General features: G+C 45.6%; 2 protein-coding genes across 13 annotated transcripts; both read left to right on the top strand.

The window, feature by feature from the left end:
• Positions 1-3,799: 3,799 nt before the first annotated feature.
• LOC135377315 (hexosaminidase D-like) lies at positions 3,800-10,829 on the top strand. Of its 12 annotated transcripts, none has more exons than XM_064609655.1 (4): positions 3,800-4,039; positions 4,201-4,233; positions 4,449-4,538; positions 8,831-10,829. In XM_064609655.1, the coding sequence occupies exons 1-4, from the start codon at positions 4,023-4,025 to the stop codon at positions 10,521-10,523; spliced, it is 1,833 nt and encodes a 610-aa protein (XP_064465725.1). In that variant the 5' UTR covers positions 3,800-4,022; the 3' UTR covers positions 10,524-10,829. The 12 variants fall into 12 exon arrangements, with proteins under 12 accessions (XP_064465725.1, XP_064465729.1, XP_064465734.1 ...); XM_064609659.1 differs by having other exon boundaries at positions 3,802-4,039; positions 4,209-4,233; XM_064609664.1 differs by having other exon boundaries at positions 3,803-4,039; positions 4,209-4,322.
• A 1,964-nt stretch (positions 10,830-12,793) lies between these two features.
• Positions 12,794-17,516, top strand: LOC135396644 (exosome complex component CSL4-like). The gene is made up of 7 exons (XM_064627731.1): positions 12,794-12,943; positions 13,087-13,205; positions 13,420-13,583; positions 15,933-15,966; positions 16,065-16,115; positions 16,471-16,552; positions 17,340-17,516. The coding sequence occupies exons 1-7, from the start codon at positions 12,928-12,930 to the stop codon at positions 17,459-17,461; spliced, it is 588 nt and encodes a 195-aa protein (XP_064483801.1). The 5' UTR covers positions 12,794-12,927; the 3' UTR covers positions 17,462-17,516.
• The last annotated feature ends 1,408 nt before the right edge of the window (positions 17,517-18,924 follow it).

Below are 18,924 nucleotides of genomic sequence, written 5' to 3'. Positions count from 1 at the left end.
CGGTTTAGTACAAATGGTGATGTAACTGCATTTTTCTGACAAACAAGTAAGTTAGTGCATTCCTACAGACATCCCACTGAGGGCAATTTGCCGGGTAAAAATCGGGTTTCACCCTAAAGAGGCAACCTTCAATTCGGGGTGCAAATTCGGGGAAGAATCGGGTAAAACCCTAAAACTTCAGGCTCTAATAATAATATCTGTGACACCCTATTTGTCCTTTTACGATTCCCTCCTGCAGGAGTCAAAGATGAGCTTTTGTGGAGTGTTTGAATATCCTTGGTCATTCGTTGCCCCAGTTCCGAGCGGAAATATAGAGATTATTGTTTCTCGTCCCACTGTCACAGCAGTGGCTTGTTTCATGTGCCATTTCGTTTCACCCGAAAATTCCACGGTGACATATCAAACGGAAATCGTAGCGCTTGATTTCTCCCCGAATTCTCGTGCGTAAATAGCACCCGATTTTTCCCTCTTGAATTTAAAAAATCATAAAACCCGAAAACAGAGAACCCTAAATATATATCATATATATATATGGTGTGACTTCTTCGCATTAAATGCCTTTACTGGATTCGGGAGGGTAATATCGGGTGCTACTCATACATTGGGGTGTTATTGGGGTGCATTTTGTCCAGCAAGCCGCCGGTGGTTAAAGTGCATATATTAGTCGAATGTACGCACCTTGGGATTTACAGGGACTAGCAGCGTGTCAAATGTGTTTCGCACGCTTACTGTTGCACTCAAATAATATCTGCATCACACTTTCCTGTAAATTGCTAGTAAATGGTGCACATCATAAGTAGGGCCTGACTTTTTAGGGTTAAACCCGTATCTGCCCGATATTTACCCCCCGAACAAAATCTGTAAAATTCGGGTTTAACCCGAATCTACCCGAAAACATCCGGGTCGCGTGGCACACTCATAAGTGTGCATTAAAATAAAGTTTGATAACATTGCTAAACATTAGTTCCATGTTAAGACAAATTTTTATTAAACAAAAAAAATCACCCGAATACACCCGAATTCCTGACGACAGAATATGCCGTAACGGGATTTAACCCGAATACACCCGAATTTTCGAATGAAAAATATCACCCGATATTTACCCCCCGAATTTGGCCAAAAATAAAACCCGAAAAAGTCAGGCCCTAATCATAAGTGGTAAAACCTGATAGATTAGAATTCAGGGGGAAATTGAGTTTATCCCGAACGGGTCCCGTAGTGATTCGGGAGAGAATAATTGGGGGAATCAGGTTTAACCCGAAAAAGATCAAACCCTAATTGTATATTGTTGGGTGGAATGTAATGTCCCTTACGTGCATTACTTAGTGCAAAAGGAGTTCATGTGTTTACGCGAGTGCGTATATGTTTTAACTCTGCAATGTCTTTTATTGCTTACGTTGATGGTACTGGTATAGCACATGCAAAAGGGGTGTTGCATGCACCTGTGGCCCTACCACATTTGTTGTACCATGGAATACCACTTGAACCAAGTGCCTGCATTTTGCATGCTCTTTTATGACCCATGATGCTATGGATTACAGAGATTACAAATTCTTATTAAATCTTATTAATCAGTCTACTTTAATTAACGTGATTAGTACAGTGCTGTGTTGTCTGACGTCGTGAGTGTTTTCTGGTGGAAGGATAGCGGTTTTAATGCTTTCAGCATGAACGTGATACATGATTTATTGATTTTGCGCACTGCAATTTGTGTGCAGCCTCTTCACCTTGTAGTCACGCTTTTTGACCATTTTATTCGCGAGTGACAGAACAAGAGGAAAAAGAAATGGAGGCAGACTTCTTTTTATGTATAACACGTATTGGCACAAATGTCAGCTTTTGCACTCTATATTGAACAAGTTCTTGTTCCAGTTTCTCTCCTGCCCATGCGTGTTCTGGTTTGAAAGAAATTTTTGATCGTCAAGCTACTAGGTTAGAACATTTTCATTTGTGTAGAACTTAAATGAGATTAATGGGCCTACTAAAATATGTATAATAAGCACGTTATATCCGGGGATTTTCTTACCCTCAAAAGATCTCGGAATGGTCCCCAGAAAGTCCAAAAAATGTCTGAAAAGCCAGTAGATACTTTTAAAGTGCTACTGGAACACGACAGGGAGAGGTACACAACGCAGTAGTGCTTCGAAACTGATCTCGTACCAACAGGCTTCCGCTGCCGAGATATGGGGGTGATAGAAGGTACATGATGACGACAGGAAGAAAACCCAGAGACACTGAGACAAGCACAAACACACATGGAGGTCTGTGGCACCCAATTTGTGATACGTAATTTCTTTTTATTGAAATTCGCAGCTGGGGGAGGGCAACCCTTTCTTCAAATTCCACCATTATAGAACTTATTTTAGAGGGAGTAGCACACTGTGTATTTTTGGATATCGCATTTAGTTTCTGTGTGTGGGTTCTAATTGCCTAGACTTTGCTTCGGGCCTTTCTTGGATGAGGATCACCCTCTGACAACTGATTGTGCACCAGCGATTTTAGCTACATATAAATGCATGATAAGTCCAGGGAATGAGGCACTCTGTGGAATTGAGCTTTCATAAATTGAATCATAACTTTCATGGAATCATAAGCTTATGATTATTAAAGTTCAATTCAACAGACAGCTTCATTCCCTGGACTTATTGTGTTTTCACTACCGGACTGGACTGTGAACATTTTTTGCCTTCATCGCTCAAGTGTAACGTATAACTGCATGCAATAGATTGGTCGCAAAATCTACACCTTGTTGTGTAGCGTGTTCCGAAACAGCTTCCATTTCTTTCGTCATTCTCCAACTTTTTGTCCCAGGAGATATTAACGTGTTGCCAGAAACTTGGCCGTTGCTGACAGAGAGAGCTTTAGTCATACGAAAAGGCAATGTATGTTCCATAAACTGTGCCTTGGAATGTGCCGTGAAATATCGCACATATATTTGTTGTGATTGCTTTATGAAGGTAGCAAAGATTCCTGGGAAATGCATGTTTTGTTGGCGTTGTGTTACCATGGCACATTTGGTACGGCATAGCCCGATCAGACTGGTTTTTGGAAGCAGCACCGAATCCAACGATTAATAGAAGATCAAAGGAGTGGTTTCCCCATTGAATGCAACCATGGATGTTTTTCACGCAACGAAAAATAGTCAAATGCGGAAGAAAATGAAACATCTTCCACATTGTTTCTTTATTTGAAAAGATGGCTAGGAAGCAATTGAGCTGGTGAAGATGATGCATGATGTAAAAAGCCCGAGACTAGGGAACACGAAGGGACAGACACAACTCAACTGTGTCTGTCCCTTCGTGTTCCCTAGTCTCGGGGGTTTCACATCATGCATCATTTTTCTTTTCTTTTTTTTAGCGAGGGGTTCTGATACTCAGTTTATGATCCTCCAGGTGTCTCCACTTACCATCAAACTATTGTGTCGCCCATGTCCTGTGTCCTCCCGCTGACCCGCTCCCACGGTACCCAAACCCCCCAAACCATAGACAAACATGGGAATTGTACCAGTGTGTGGGTACAAAATGTGACCATGTGACTGTGCCCTGGCGGAGAGAGGGAACGAACGGAGATGGACCCATGCCTTTTGTTCTGCTATTCCGTTCCGAACCAAGCGCTCCTCAGCTCCAATTGCGGTTTGCACGAATGCTCTCATAAAAAGACTCCCATTTACTTATAACAACGACGCACAGCAGGAAGTTATACGTTACACGTAGAACTTCCAACTACACCTGCACTGCCTGCACTGACTTGTGCCCCTGTGCACCGGTCACCAAAATTACGACAGACTCTTTCCTGTACGTTAGGTGGCGCCAATGACAGAAGTCGCTCACGAAAAGTCGGCTCTAGATGGGTAGACGTGTTGCTCTGTCCAAATGGTCGACGTCGTAGAGTTTTAACAAAAATAATACGGTAGCGATTGGGGATTCCCTTTATAGTCGCACCGTTTTCGCATCCATTAATTTCCGGTTCAGCCTACTTGGAACACTGAACACTGCCAGGTGGCCGCAAAATCTAGCGCATTAATGGGAACCAAGACGAGGTAATGTATCACTTCCCTTACGTCTGTTATGTCAGTGGACGAGAAAAAGGATGACAAAAATTTGTTTATGAGCCTGCGTGCTGAATGTTTGCTAGAACGTGAAACACAAACCGTGTGAACTTTTCTTACTCGAATCGATTGCCTTTGGCGTTCTGCTCTAGGACCACAGTGTGCAGCCACCGTGAAATGGAAGGGTAATGTCCTGCCGAACGTCTTAGGCTGCGACCATGTAGCTTGTTCTTCTTCTTTACGCTCCGACGTTAGAAGGTGATAAATAATCAGTGTGAGTGGTTGCAGTGTGCAGTCACTTTCTATTGAAACGTTCGGGTAACGTTGTGTTTGCTACTAGTTTCGATGTAGTCGCATCATTGCTGCGTTTGGAACACTTGCATGTTGTTCTCGTGCACAGGGAATCCCATTTGAACGACTCATCTGACAGCGGCTTCATGGGGACTATCACCACACGTATCTTTGTCCGCCGGCAATACCCGTTTTACTGGTTTGTAATCTAATGTGTCGTGAGTTAAATTTTTGGCCTCTGTGTAGCTAGACTTTCACACGGTAACATGTCTGTAGCGTTACGTAGTTAGGCAGCGTAGCAGTGCTTTCTGCATGAGTTCAACTTGCAGAAGGAAATAGTGCCTCTGACTTGTTTCCCATATTCTGTAGTCCTAATCGCTTGTTCAATTCTTTTGCATGCAAGAAAAGTACAAAACAAAAATGCACAAGGCCGACAAAAACCATGTTAGTAGAACATTTTATTTGTTTCGCTGTTTCTTGTACTACCAGTATGTTCTCTTAGCTGTGTTAAGACCGGTTTTAATGCGGACGGGACAGGGACGGAAAATGTGTATAGGCATGCCACGGCTTTACCCGTGCTTTCTCCCTCCTTCCGGTGAACCGACGCACCCCACCTATAGAACTATAGAGACTGTGGCACACAGTGTAATAACACGCATGTGTGTTTGTGCACATTAAGTGAATGCTTCCTGTCAGAATTGTCGAGCTGCCGGTTCTCACATGATGACAGCTGAATTACGTTGCAGAGCAACGACCGTTTGTCGACGTTTTGAATTTGAAGAATGACGCCCAAAACAATACAGAACCATTGAAATACGGCAGTCTTCGAAAAAAAGCCAGACAGCGGCAGGATTTGAACCGCGCGTTTCTCGATTAAGCGGTCGGGCGCCTTTACCAATTCGACCGCGCTGGCGTCCGCTTTCCGACGACTTTCCGACGGGCATCTTTTGACAGGCGGGACCACGACCCACTAGATTACAACGACCATGTCATAATCTGCAGCCCCTATGAGGAGCCCGTCCGCACGATCCGCTAGGGGGCGCTACTCATCGGCACGCGAGACCTGCATCACGATTGGACGATGGAAATTTGAATTCTGAACGCGCAGAAGCGTACGTACGACTGCCGTAGCAGACGACAGCGATAGCTCCTACGAAAACGCTAGAATGATGATGATGATGATCAACCTCGGAATGAAACATCTTCCGTGGAATATTCACCGGTTGTACAGAAATACTAAGGTAAGCTGGAGTACAAAGTATCATAGAAGTTGAGGAAGCAATAATTGGGTCGATGGGTAGCGCCACCTCTACCTTCCAAAAATGCGGCGCTGGGAACGGGTGCCTATGACATGGTCGTTATAATCTGGTAGGTCGTGGACGGGACAGGCGTTCACTCTCGCTCCTATAGTTCTCTTTTCAGACACACGCACATTACTTTTGCTTCTATATTTGCTGTAAAATTTTGTAAATTTTGCTGTAAATATCTCAGTATGCTAGGGCGAAATTGAGTCGCACAGCTCAAGTCTTGTAAGGTATTGCGGTTATTAAAATTGACTGCGGTTACACGCTTTAGCTGCTAGAGATGCAAAATTTCTGGAAATTTTCAACACCTATAAAAAAAAACTGTTTTTCGTTTTTGAAAAAAAAAAAAAGAAAACGAAATTTTTGCTCTTGTACAACTTACACTTAGTAGGGAACAAATCGTAGGAAAAGTAAATTATATAGATTTTACTTGTTTTGCGCATCAATATGAAATATAACGAGTTTGAGTCAGTGTAATCATTCATGCAAGTCTCCACGAGCAAACGTGTAAAATTGTTATGTGGAGATGCAGAATTCCCGGTAATTTTTACTTGCTGGAATAAGGATGGGTTTCTCAGATTTTCTGTTCAGGAGGAATTCAAAGAAAGAAAATGCTGGAGTTACGCTAACGCTCATTGTTCAGTGGTTAAGTTTAGTAATAGAGTGCGATTGTTCGCCATGTACATAAAAGGAGGAATAGCTTTTGTTTGATATGACTCAAAAAGACTGACTTGTTGGAAAAACTATGAAACAAAATGTTTCGTTCAGATTTTCGCCTCATTTATGCGATACGTTGTGCAATAAATTGATTTTTTTTTTTTTTTCATTTCTGGAATGAGATATTCTGGGCAATTTTTCTGACACTAACGTAAAATGGGAAACAGACTACTACTATTCGTCGTTGTCTGGGTCGCGCAATAGGAAAACGCGGGCGAAGAGGTGAGAACAAACACTAACTTGCAACTAACTTTTTCTCCGTAGAGACAGATATTTTACCCCTTGCTGATCCCTTAATCAGTGTAATCTGCCATGCTGAATAAGGGATTGGCAAGTGTTAAAATACCCGTTTCTAGGTAAATAAAGTCAGTTGCAAGATAGCGCCTGTTTTCTCTCAGTCTGTGTTTTCCTATTGCGCTTCCCAGTCAATGATGACCTTCTACCAGCAAGCCCAACCTCCCACCTTTTGAAGTGCTTCTCTTCCTCGAGATATTTTTTTTCTTTTTCCGATTGATGGAAAGTATTGTTGCCTTGCATATTGTGGATGTCTGTTAGTAACGCTCGTAAGTGTCAGACGAACATCCCTGCACTACACAATCCTCCCAGTATCGTCCCAGCTGTGGCACCATAAAGATCTGCTTAGGAACACCTGTCTACTTAGATCGAAATTCGAGAAGTCATGTGTATTGCCTACCACGTGCGACAACATATTCAAGCCCCCATGGCCTTTTCGTACACTGCAACACCTGTTAGTTATATGAAGAATAGGTTATATAAAATATAATTTGTATGATTGATGCAGCTTGGCTTGTGACAGTAATTGCTTTCATTAGCTGTCGTAGGCGTGGATTTACAGGCCGCGAATGTATAAGCTTTAATTTGGAGTGTCTAGTGGAGGAATGGTTAACAGAACAAGCTCCTCGTACTATTCAGCGGAGAACGTTGTAAGTTCCTTCCGTGGTTATCCCAATCTTTATTATGAACCGCCCTTTAATTGACAGCAGGTGCAGGAGAAAATGTTTAGTGCGCCGCTCTGTCACGATTTCCTTATAATCTGAAGTTGCATTTCGCGAAACTTGTTAATACAAAGGTACATTGTATTGCTTACCGAAGGCACTTTCGGGCTCTGGTAGAAACAGCATTTGAAACGAAAAAGATATATATCTTTATGCACGCACAGCATGCTCTAGACTTGCAATCCTTTCCTAGATATTTTGTCACGTTTGTTACCCTGTTATAGAATGTACTGAAACGCTGTGTAGAACGAAATGCAGGGTGTCATACTGCAGTCACCTCTGGGTGAGGAAGTGCACCTAGCAACCAGAGAAAGTGCGGGAAGCACCAGATGGCGTTGCTCGACACCACCATGGCCCCAGGAAAGCGAAGGTGCCTTTGGAGCACCATAGAAAATGCTGTTTCCTACGGGCAGCAGCATAGCATAAGTGGTTAACCGAGGAAGTATCTACGGGGTGCTTCACCTAAGGGGACAAAAAATTCTAACTGGCTACATACTCACCGGAGGATTGCCGGACTTTCGGCAATTAGCTTCCGGAAACTTTTGCCACCACCGAGGAAGGCTTTGGGCAATTTTTAATTGTGGGAGTTTTTTTTTTTTTTTTCAAAAAAACTTCGAAAATTGCCGAGCGAACCTCACTTTTTTTTTACAGAAATATCGAGTCCTCCACGGATAACCACAGACCCAACCGAAACTATGCACAGTATCGCAACGAAAACAGTCTTTAAAAAAATCGTAAATATTCCTCCAATCCTCCAGCGAGTACATAGCCATTTGGAATTTTTTATCACCTCAGGTGAAACACCCTGTATGTACTGTAGCTATAAGCTACGTAGTTATCCCCACATCCTAATTTGTACTGTGGTGTACAGTGTTGGATAGAAGTTTACAGATCACGCTCCGGCGCATTCCTTCCTCAAACGGACACCCCAGCAGCGAATGGGAGCATACGGACTTACAGACATGGACCTAGGTAACCCAGTCAACTGTTCGGCAAGTCCGTACGGTGTCATTCGCTCCTAGCGTGTCACTCGGAGGGAGGAATGCGCCGGAGCATGTTCTGTAAACTTTTGCCCAGCACTGTACAAGAAAGAGAATCGCACGTGGGGGAGGATGACACACTGCTGTGTGCTCCAAAGACGTGCTACGCGCGTGTTTTATCGAACAGTTTTGTTAGGGTCTTGTACTGCCCCTTAAAAATGAACAAAGTGCTTTGCAAACTGACACAGTGGCAAGTTTTGTTGAATGCTGTGCACAGAAACTGTAACCACAGCTTTAGAGTGACTATTTATTTATTGTGAGCAGCGACGGTGTTTTTTTACGGATGGATCTCGTAGAGCTGTCGACTTCACATCTTTCTTACCGTTATGTCTTACAGGTCCTCTGTGTGAGGGATGCAATGTTTGCCACGGGAAGGCTGTGTGTGCATCAGGTCATTTTGGCAATGTGGCGCAGGAAGCCATTACTCGTCCTGGCCGTGTTGACGGTGCTGGCCATCTTCGTGTTCCTGCAGTACAGCCCTGTCAGAGTCACTTCAGCCCATCACATGCGGGACGAACCGGGACCCGCTGTCGCCCCCATTGGCATGGTGGGGCAGCCCGAGCGGGTCTCCGAGGAACGAAGACCCGTCGCGGGAAGCGTCTACGACGCCGCCTCTCGTAAGCGGGTCTACATTCCGGAACAACGCTACGTCCACCTGGACCTGAAGGGGGCACCACCGAAGGTGTCTTACATGAAGCAAGTCTTTCCGCTTCTCCACGAAGCCGGAGCCAACGGACTCTTACTCGAATACGAAGACATGTTCCCCTACGAGGGAACCTTAGCTCCCGTACGTGCAAAGAACGCGTATACCAAAGAAGAGCTGGCGGAGATCCTCGAGGCGGCCCGCCAGAACGAGTTGGAGGTCATTCCGCTCGTGCAGACTTTTGGCCACATGGAGTTTGTATTAAAGTTGCCCGAGTTCCGTCACAATCGTGAGACGGACGAGCATCCGACAGCGCTGTGTCCGTCGCGGAACGATAGTTTCACGCTGGTGACTGCCATGGTTGACCAGGTGCTGTCCCTGCATCCGCACGTTCGTTGGTTGCACATTGGTTGCGACGAAGTGTTCCATCTCGGCTACTGTTCCCGCTGTCAGCAGCGCGACAGGGAAGAGCTGTTCCTCAGCCACGTGACGCGCGTCGCGCGTTACGTGCGGGAGAAGCACAACCGCATCCCCATCATCTGGGACGACATGCTTCGGCAGATTAGCACGGACAAACTGCGGCAGTACTCTGTGGGCACGCTCGTGGAGCCCATGGTGTGGACGTACGTCAAAGACGTTTACCGATTCGTGAGCTACAGCAACTGGGCCACGTACGGCGAGATATTTGACTCTGTCTGGGCGGCGTCTGCTTTCAAAGGGGCCTTTGGGGAAACGCTGACGGTTCCCAATGCAAAGATGCACCTCGAAAATAACGAAGGCTGGCTCGAGGTCATGTCCGAACAGCACGGGAAGTTCAAAAACTTCCGCGGCATCGTGGTGACGGGGTGGCAGCGTTACGACCACTTCGCGTCGCTCTGCGAGCTCTTTCCGTCGGGACTGCCGTCGCTCATACTTGACTTACTGGTACTCACAAACGGAGCATACACCAATGCTCTCCCTACTCGTTTCCACAGCATGCTCAAGTGCACCCATTCTCGGACTCAGATGGATCTCGAGGGTGATCCGTTCCTCTGGCAGAAAGGTTACGGCTGCTTTTTCCCGGGCTCGGCCGTGTTCCGGATGACACAGACTCACAGCGAAGCGATCAAAAAGGCCAGAGACTACCTCATGGACGTCACGGTGAGCAAGGCATGGCTCACGGACTACAATATCCGCCGCAACATGAGCCTTCCGAGCCGAGTCGACCAGGGCCTGGAAGAGTTCTCGTCGACGATGTTCGCCCTGACGTCGCTCGTTCACCAAGCCAGGGACGTTCTCCGCGAAGTGTTCGACGAGTACACGGTCGCCGAGTGGATCGAGCAAAATATCTACCCGTCGATTCTTCGTCTGGACAAGCTGCAGAACGACGCTCTGGCCCTAAAGAAGCCGCGGACGTGGCCGGTTCGGCCGTTGGAACCGCTGCCCGATCTCAAACGCTTCAATGTGGGGAGTCTAGGGAACTAAAGGACAGAAAGTGCTTCTTCTTTTCCTGTTTTTTTTTTTTTTTCTTTTTGTGACCCAATGTTCTACATTGGCGTTGGTTTTAGGGGGGGGGGAGGGGGGCTACACCGCCCCCTTTTGTTCGTCCGGTCGGTGCGGACGTCTTTGCTGCGAGACTGTTTTTTCATAGGAGATGGCTGTTTTTTAGTCTTGTGCTTACTACCCCCCATTTCTCCCGTTCACGGCTGTTTTCATGTCACAGACTCTGTAGCATTTTCGAAAAGGTACTTATTTGTCCAGATGTGTCAATAAAATCTTGTTTTTAGATCATACGGGAGTTTGACAAGAAGGTGAGGCTGGCTGGTTCGTAACAAAAACTAGTTACGTAGTGTGCTATTATAGTTCGTGTTTGTGCCGACAACTGTGAAAAAAATTTAAGCTTTCTTAGCAGAACTGTTGAATTTTGTTTTATTTTGAAAGATTTGCGTTATATATGAAAGACCAGGCTCTTGTACAAATTAGGTAAATTCTATACAATTGCAGTATTTACAGTGAATTAATTCCGTACAGTAGTACGATATAAAGAAACTCACTACCTGCTTGTAGTTGCAGCTAATTGTGGTCCATACAAATTGTCGAAGGTTACAGTGGAAATGAGAATTATTGCATCAATAATTACCTGCAGCGAGGTCCATTGTTTCATCCGCACACCTGAGCGCTAGAACACTACAGCCTGTGGGGATCTATCCAAGACTGCCACAGGTCTGGCCATTTCCATACATCAATACAAACTTCACTGAAACATTTGGAAATAAAAATACTTAACGTTGAAGAAGCATTTATGCTTGGGTATGTATATAGTAACACAAATAATTCTCCTGATTCTGCGTGCATATGTAAGATGGAATATTTGAAATTATTCGACCACTTATTGCCAAGAATTTGCATATAAATGTGTCATGTTTTTAAATAAAAGCACACAATAACAACACTGCTGGCCTGATTTGTTAGCCGAAGAAATTTTAGCCCTTACGAACTATCCATGCAGAGATTCCCCCCCCCCCCCCCCCCGGTGTTTTGCAAACTCCCCTCTGATACTTCTGAGATTGCCCAATCCAGCCTGTTCTAGCACAATTCCCCCTGAAGTCGACCCAGGACCCCCACCCACCCCCCTGTCTCCCACTTCTTCCTGTTGTCCTCTTTCCATCTGTCCACATCTTTCCGCCGCTCACCACAGTTGGTTTGCGGCGCTAACACGGGGAATGAAAAAACAAAGAGAAAAAACAGCTTCCAGACAAAATTGTTCAAAGTGTTTCTACCAGTACAGTGTTACACTCATGTCGCGATATAATATGAAGCATAAATGAAGGCTATATAAGAGGGCTAACATGCATATGTAACAACAAATTTGCAAACAAAAGTGTATATATGCACTAGTGTTGCAAATTTGCTGACATAAAAGGATTATTCCTTCATTGATGCCCGAGACCGTACGAACTATTGCTGTTACATAATGTAAAAAACCCCGAGACTAGGGAACACGAAGTGACAGACACTGTCTGTGTCTGTCCCTTCGTGTTCCCTAGTCTCGGGGTTTTTTACATTATGCATCATCTTCACCAGCTCGCTTGCTTCCTAGCCATTTTTTCATTATTGCTGTTAGTTTACTTTTTAATGATTCGTTCGTGCTGATCCGAACAGCGGCGGATCCGGGGTGGTGGATCCCCCCCCCCACACACACACACACACACACCAAAAAAAAAAAAGATAATAATAAATGAATAAAAACGAGTGTCTGTTTCCGCCCCTGGATTCGAGGGATTTAGCACTAGCTGAAAACCACAGTGAAAAATGCACTCAGTGTTTCGTTGTGTTAATTGTGCAATATGCAGAAAATTTACGTATACATTAGGTCGCTTATCCCGTGTTGCATGCATTTTTCTACAAAAAGCCGTTTTCTATAAATATCTGCGGAAGTGCTCATACCCTGCTGTGCTCATTTCCCGCTTGTTTCCATTTCAATTATTCCCGCGTAAAATGAATATGGACGCGCCCAAGGTCTCAATTTTTGACGAATTCAAACAACTCAAGGTAAAGAGGTGCTGACACCAGGCCCAGATTCGTGTTGTGTCTGTCTTTTCGTGATCCCTAGTCTCGGAGGTTTTACATTATGCATCAACTTCACCAGCTCGCTTGCTCTGCTTGCTTTTTACTTCTTAGCCATCTTTTCATTGGGAAAAGGGTGCAAAGTGGGAGAGAGTGGGAATGAGCGTTAAAAGAGTCACGTGGGTAGGCTGATAGCCGGCAAAGAGACCTTCCCATGTGACTCGACCAACTCGAACTTTACCATCGGTGAGTTGGTCGTGATCACATCGTGGGGTTGCGTTGGTTGCGTTATTTACGCTCGGTGCCGGCGAATTCTGTGAGCATGTTTTGCATACCTGGTACGTGCTGTCTCTCTCTTTACAATTAAAACGCCCTTAATAAAGAATCTTGACTCCGCGCGAAGTAGCCCTGTGGCCAGATAACACACAGTCCGCGGAAACGAAGTCAGTTACCGCCATACAACCCACTGTTTTTCGTACAGGTCAAAGGCTGTGCGCCAGCAAGGAGTGTTTCGTTGGCGGCGAAGGTACTTATGTGCAGCATGGATATGTGTATTCCAGTCTCTCGGGCCGAGTAAGCATCAAGCGACAACAGGATAAGGTACAGCAATACTTTCGATCAGTTTGCGACGTACTGTTCGATAATGAAGAAACCCCGTGACGAGGGAAGACAAACACTAAAAAAGGGGACAAACACAACGTTGTGTTTGTCCTCCTTTTAGTGTTTGTCTTCTTTTTTGTATGTCTTTCTTTTTTTTTTTCCCCCTTTGTTCTATCAGTTCGATAAGTCCAGTTTCTATTCGTTACTCTTACAGAAAACACTGGTACAAGTGAAGCGTTGCGCCAACCTAAACATCATTCCAACTCCAGGCAACGTCGTCACCGTGAAAATAACGAGCATCAATCCACGGTTTTGCAAGTGCACCATCATTGCCATTGAAGAATCGCAACTTTTGGAACCTTTTAGAGGCATCATCAGGTAACCTCATTCGCATCTGTGGCCCCTTTGCCGACCTCAATGTTACTGCATGGCGACCTCGGACCTCGGTTCATTTGATAGGTGTTGGTTGACATTGCCGGAACACGTGTGAGGACGAAATCAGGACCGCGTAGAGTGGACCAAAGAACAAAAAGAAAGTTTATTATCAGCGCACGTTTCGGTTCAGGTTCAGTTGCGCCTAATCCATTTTCCCCCTAATCCCGGAGGCGGTCTGTAGATGGCGCTGGAGATGTTTCACGTATGGGGTGCCTCGATAACGTATCCCGCTTGGCTAGCTGGCTGTCGGATTGGTCTGAGGCTCTGGATGTGGGACTGGCTCAGGCTTCCATCTCGATGGTCGCCTTCCTGCGCCCTTTTTCTCGGGCATGTAGGTGTCGCTTTGTCTGCTCTGTGGCGCGGTGCGGATTGCTACCGTCGAAGCCAAGTAGTGTTGAAAGTGATTCCGGTTTCGGTCTCATTGATGTTATCGCCAGGCATGAGAACAGTATATGCTGCTGAGGATCTGGTAAGGGCTTAACCAGGCGACAAAGGCACCACCACGAAATAGCACAGATATAACGATCCCTACAAACATTTGGCGTCCGAGGAATAACCCAGGAACACACCACAATACAGTGGATAATTTGCGAGGCTTTTGGTTAGACCCCGTGTCAAGCTGTCATGTCAGAGAGCCATTCCAATTGGTTCTGAAGCATGTGACCTCTCTTGCTTTCTGATGTCGCTCGAGTTACGCCTCGAGTCATGCTGACGAGAATTGAGAAATAAAAGATTACTGCGAGCACGAGAAGAGATTGTGAGGCAATTTGATGGTATTAAAATCTCGGCAGATGAACGCGTTCAGCCCAAACACTTCCACCTGCCTGAGCCAGGGCGACATCAGAAAGCAAGCCTCGCGAACTACTTTTTAACTACAATCTGGTAGTTTAACTAGTAGTTTAACTACATGTAGTTAACTACTGGCCATCACTGGTATTTGCAGTGCCAATGGATGTGAGTTGGTATTCCAGAGTCATGACCAGGGCTACTAGTTTTCCACAGTAAAAAAAGAAAAGAAAAACAAATGTGGCACTAAAATTTAGCAAATTCTTCTTTTTTTTTTCCAAGTCAACGATAGACGTTTAACGTAACTTACGATCTGTCCCGCATTCTGCAAAATAAACCAGCCAGCTCGTAAATCTATACATAAACCGTAATACAGAACCGTTATTAGAGGCTCGTAATATTAAAGGGGCACTAAAATGCAAAAACAAGCTCACTTCAAATTACGTTACACGCCATTTTAATTTCGCATTTGTTATCGTAATTCAAGGCTTCAATTCCATTACGAAGCTACGATCGAAATTACGTTACTGCATTACGATCGTGTGTTCCAGTTCCTCTGGAGCGAGCGAGGTTCACAATGGAAACCTCGCGGTTTTCAGCGACACAGAAAGAGTTTTTCGCTCGCTATCTACAAATGACAAGCCCACCTCCTTCCGTGAGCAGTATCGAATTCCACGTTTCTCAGTGCTTAAAAAAATCTGAGTTTTTCCATGACGTCAGAATCCTCCCTCCCTCTGGTCTGCAAGGTGCACTACTTAAAGTAGCACAGAAGTCATTTTTAACACCCAGTTTTCTTCCTATAAAACTGTTAAGTAGGCCAGTAAGATGCACCGTGCGAAGTAATTCGCACCACAGAGTCATAATTATCGCAAAAATTGAATTTAAAATACGCCGCAAAAAGCGACCGTGCGCAACGGTGGTGAAGAGCAGTACTAGCCTGTGATCTGCCTGAAACCTCGCGCTGACGCTATAAGGAGAACGCTCGCTGATTGGCCTAGAGAAATGTTGTCTGCTCTGTCGTCTGCTACTCGGCTGTTCGGGGTTCTGAAAATGCCTTTCTCCAAAGGCAAAGGGACAAGGCGCTGACCCCCCCACTGACCGGTGAACCAGAATGAGTTCTCCTTATAACGTCATCGGTGACGTGGCATCATACCTTCTCATTCTCATGATACCCGGAGTGGAGAGTTAAGGGTGAACGCGCGGAGCCATGTTTTTTGTGTATATGTGAGTTTTTTTCGGGGAAACAAGTTGCACACATCAAAACCTTTCACGCTATGCGGTAAAATGACACGCACAATTTCATCAGACGTCTTAATCTGTAATTTTTTTTTATGGCCCTCTGTACTCCTTTAGCACCAATTTTCTGTTACTTCCTTTGTTGTAATCGCTTCTCTTCCATTTATCTGGCATAACTCTGGACCAAGTGTCGTAACCCTTTTAAGGTTTGGAAGAATTTTGTGTTTATATTCCAGCAAGTTGATGTGATCTGTTCTGTCGTACATTCAGGAAAGAAGATATCAGAGCCTTTGAAAAGGATAGGGTATGTCCTGCAGCACCTCTTTGTGCGCTTTTAGTGTTTGGAATATTCGTGCGCTTTTCCCTCCTGTTTTATGCACTTTTCTTTTTTCCCTTCTCTAGGTAGACATTTCAAAGAGTTTCCGTGTCGGAGACATTGTGCTTGCTCGGGTGGTATCCTTGTCCCTCTTGGTTTCAATCAAATCGAATTTTGTCGAGCACGATGTCTTCGTGTAATTTTTGGATAATTTCTGTTATATCAATTAATGAAATTTTCGAGGCTCTTTTAACATTTCCTCGTGACTGATCCCTGAAAAGAGGTGGTCAAAATCGTCTAGTGGCACGGTACAGCTGGCTTTGGACATGTTCTCTGCAAGAAATATGGGTGCCGAGATTTTAGAACCCCTCAAATGGACGGAACTAAGCCACGGATCGATCGCAGTTGTCTCGTAATATAAAAAACAAAATTGTCGTATATTATGCGTTGTGCATTGTACTGTGTTATTGTTCCTTGACGAAGATGTGTCAGATATCTATCGGAGATGCTATGTCTTACTTTTTGACAACCGCAGAGAACGAGCTGGGCGTTGTCGTGGCACTTAGCGTTGCAGGTAAGCCTTGTAAATTCCTTGCGGAACAGGACCTTGACACATACGAGTTCTATTTCCGTGCCTGATGCTTTGTAGATTGGTACAGCTCCGATCAACCTTAATAATAACACTGGAAAAAAATGTGGTCTCGTTCCCGAGCGCGATTACAGCAACCCTTGGGGCCATAAGGAAATCTTAATTGAACAAAATTATTCTGTCAGTTTAACACAAGGATTTTGTTCACTTAACATTCCTCCAGTGCTCCAAGGGTGGCTGTTATCGCGCTGGAAAATGAAACAGAATTTTTTTCAGTGTTATTATTAAGGTTGACCGGAGCTGTACCACTTCAGTATATTCAGGGGAATATGTTTTTTTTTGGGGGGGGTAAAGATAATAACGGGATAAAAAATTCGGAAAAATAACAAAAATAGAACGTCATACTGTAACCGATGAATGGTGGCAAGCCTTTGACAAAGGTTGTCTGGAAGGCGCAGAGGGTACGAATTCGCGAACGGTCATCTGCTAAGCCAGTCGACCGTGCGCTGCCCTGCTAACCCGTAAAATTGGCTTATTTAATATCCGCGCACTTTTTTCTGGAGCTAAAATTGGTTAAGTAGACTGTCGAACAATGGCAAACATTGTGGTGCATCTTTACATAGGTACATTTCTTCAGGAGACGACTGACGCTTCGATGCAGTACAAAGTGCTGTGACCTGTAGCTAACTTGATCGGATAAAGAACCGGATAACGGCACATTTCCAGCACACTGCCATAGCTCTTGCGCTCACTGCTCATCCGTTTCGTGCAGGCTATCCTATGACCCCTATCAGCTGGACGGAGATGCAGTGTCCTGTTTCGTACGTCAAACAGTTTCGAAAGGTGGCGCGACTTCCCGCTGACGTGAGGACACCTCAATCAGAATCATCCTAGTTCATGGAAATCCCCCTTGGTCTTGCATTTGGAACACATTGGCCATAATACAGACACAGCTGTCTTCATATTAGAAAGCTGTCATCCAAGGAAGGACTATTACTTTACTGAGACCCAATGACATATCAAGAAAAGCATGGCCACTCTGCAACTCATTTGCCAATTTGAGAAGTTGTATAAATGAATTGTTTCAAACATCCTCCGTTACTGTGTTACATACGTAGGGGCCATGACCGTAAAGCATGTTTGGGTTGTGACTGTAAGTAGCTGCTATTTGTGGTGAAAGTGAGACTATAGTGTCTTTGTACTCCGCATTCGCCACTGATAGTAACGCCGAACATCCAAGACTGTAGCCACGGCCTTTTCACGGAAATCATTTCACAAGTCCCTTGCTGGATAACCCATCACACTTGTCTCAACCTGCCGTTACTTGGGTTTTACCGTCGACCGAGGCTTGACGTGGTCTCCTCACGTGAAGCCAACGTGGCGTTGCCAGCTTCAAGCCTGGTTAACGTCCTTAATGGTGGCGTATCCAGGGGGGGGGGGGGAGCGATCGCCCCTCCCCCCCAAAAAATATCAGTTTATACATTGGATTTCCCTCTCTCTCTTCCCCCACTACGAGCTTCGACAAAGGAACCCCCCCCCCCAAACCGAGGGTCTGGATCCGCCCCTGGTCCTTAAGCGTGTCGCAGGTGCGTCCTGGGGTCCCTCCTGCCGTGACCTCCACCGAGTCCATACGGCTCTTCTCTTGGGCACGCTACGGTGTAGCCTCCCTATCCTCCATGGAATCAGCCCCACGCCAGACCGAGAGCTTCTCAACCTTCGAGCCTGCAGCCTCTGTGTCTGCCTAGGGGTCCCTCGGACAACGGAGACCTACTCCGTCCTCGCAGAAGCTAGAGAACACCCTATTCCTACTCTACGGGACTCAACCACCCTGCGCGTATACACCCGCTGTCTGACCCACCCTTTCCATCCCCTTGGTCAGATTGCAGAAAGCTGCCCTGCTTCCGCCTTCGGTACTGCCATTGCCCGCCTAAGGGATTATCTCCCGCCCACGGCACCTACTCCCTCCTTTGCGCCAGCTATGTGGACCCTTGAATGTCCCGTCATTCAACCTGCAATCCCGGACCTCCCTCGAAAACACGAAGCTCCTCCAGTAGTAGTCCATCAGTTCTCCTTGGCACATATCAACTCTACCTACCCTTGCTGTCGTCAAGTCTTCACAGATGCGTCTGTGACGCGTGACACATCAGGGCATTTTACGTCACAGATACGGACCACGAACAAGCCTACACGTTGCCCTATCCTATGTCCTCTGCTGAGGCGGAACTGGTATGCCATCCTCGCAGCCCAAGAACACATTGCTGGCCTGTCACCTGAGAAGTCCTGGGTTGTCCTCACTGACAACAGGGCGTCCCTCCTTCTTTTGCTATCTTCCCACCCCACCATCATATGTGACCTGC

Source organism: Ornithodoros turicata, chromosome 1 (genome assembly GCF_037126465.1).
Source record: "Ornithodoros turicata isolate Travis chromosome 1, ASM3712646v1, whole genome shotgun sequence".
NCBI classification, from domain to species: domain Eukaryota; kingdom Metazoa; phylum Arthropoda; class Arachnida; order Ixodida; family Argasidae; genus Ornithodoros; species Ornithodoros turicata.
Note: the sequence above shows the minus strand (reverse complement) of the source record. Positions and strands in the feature narration are given on the sequence as shown.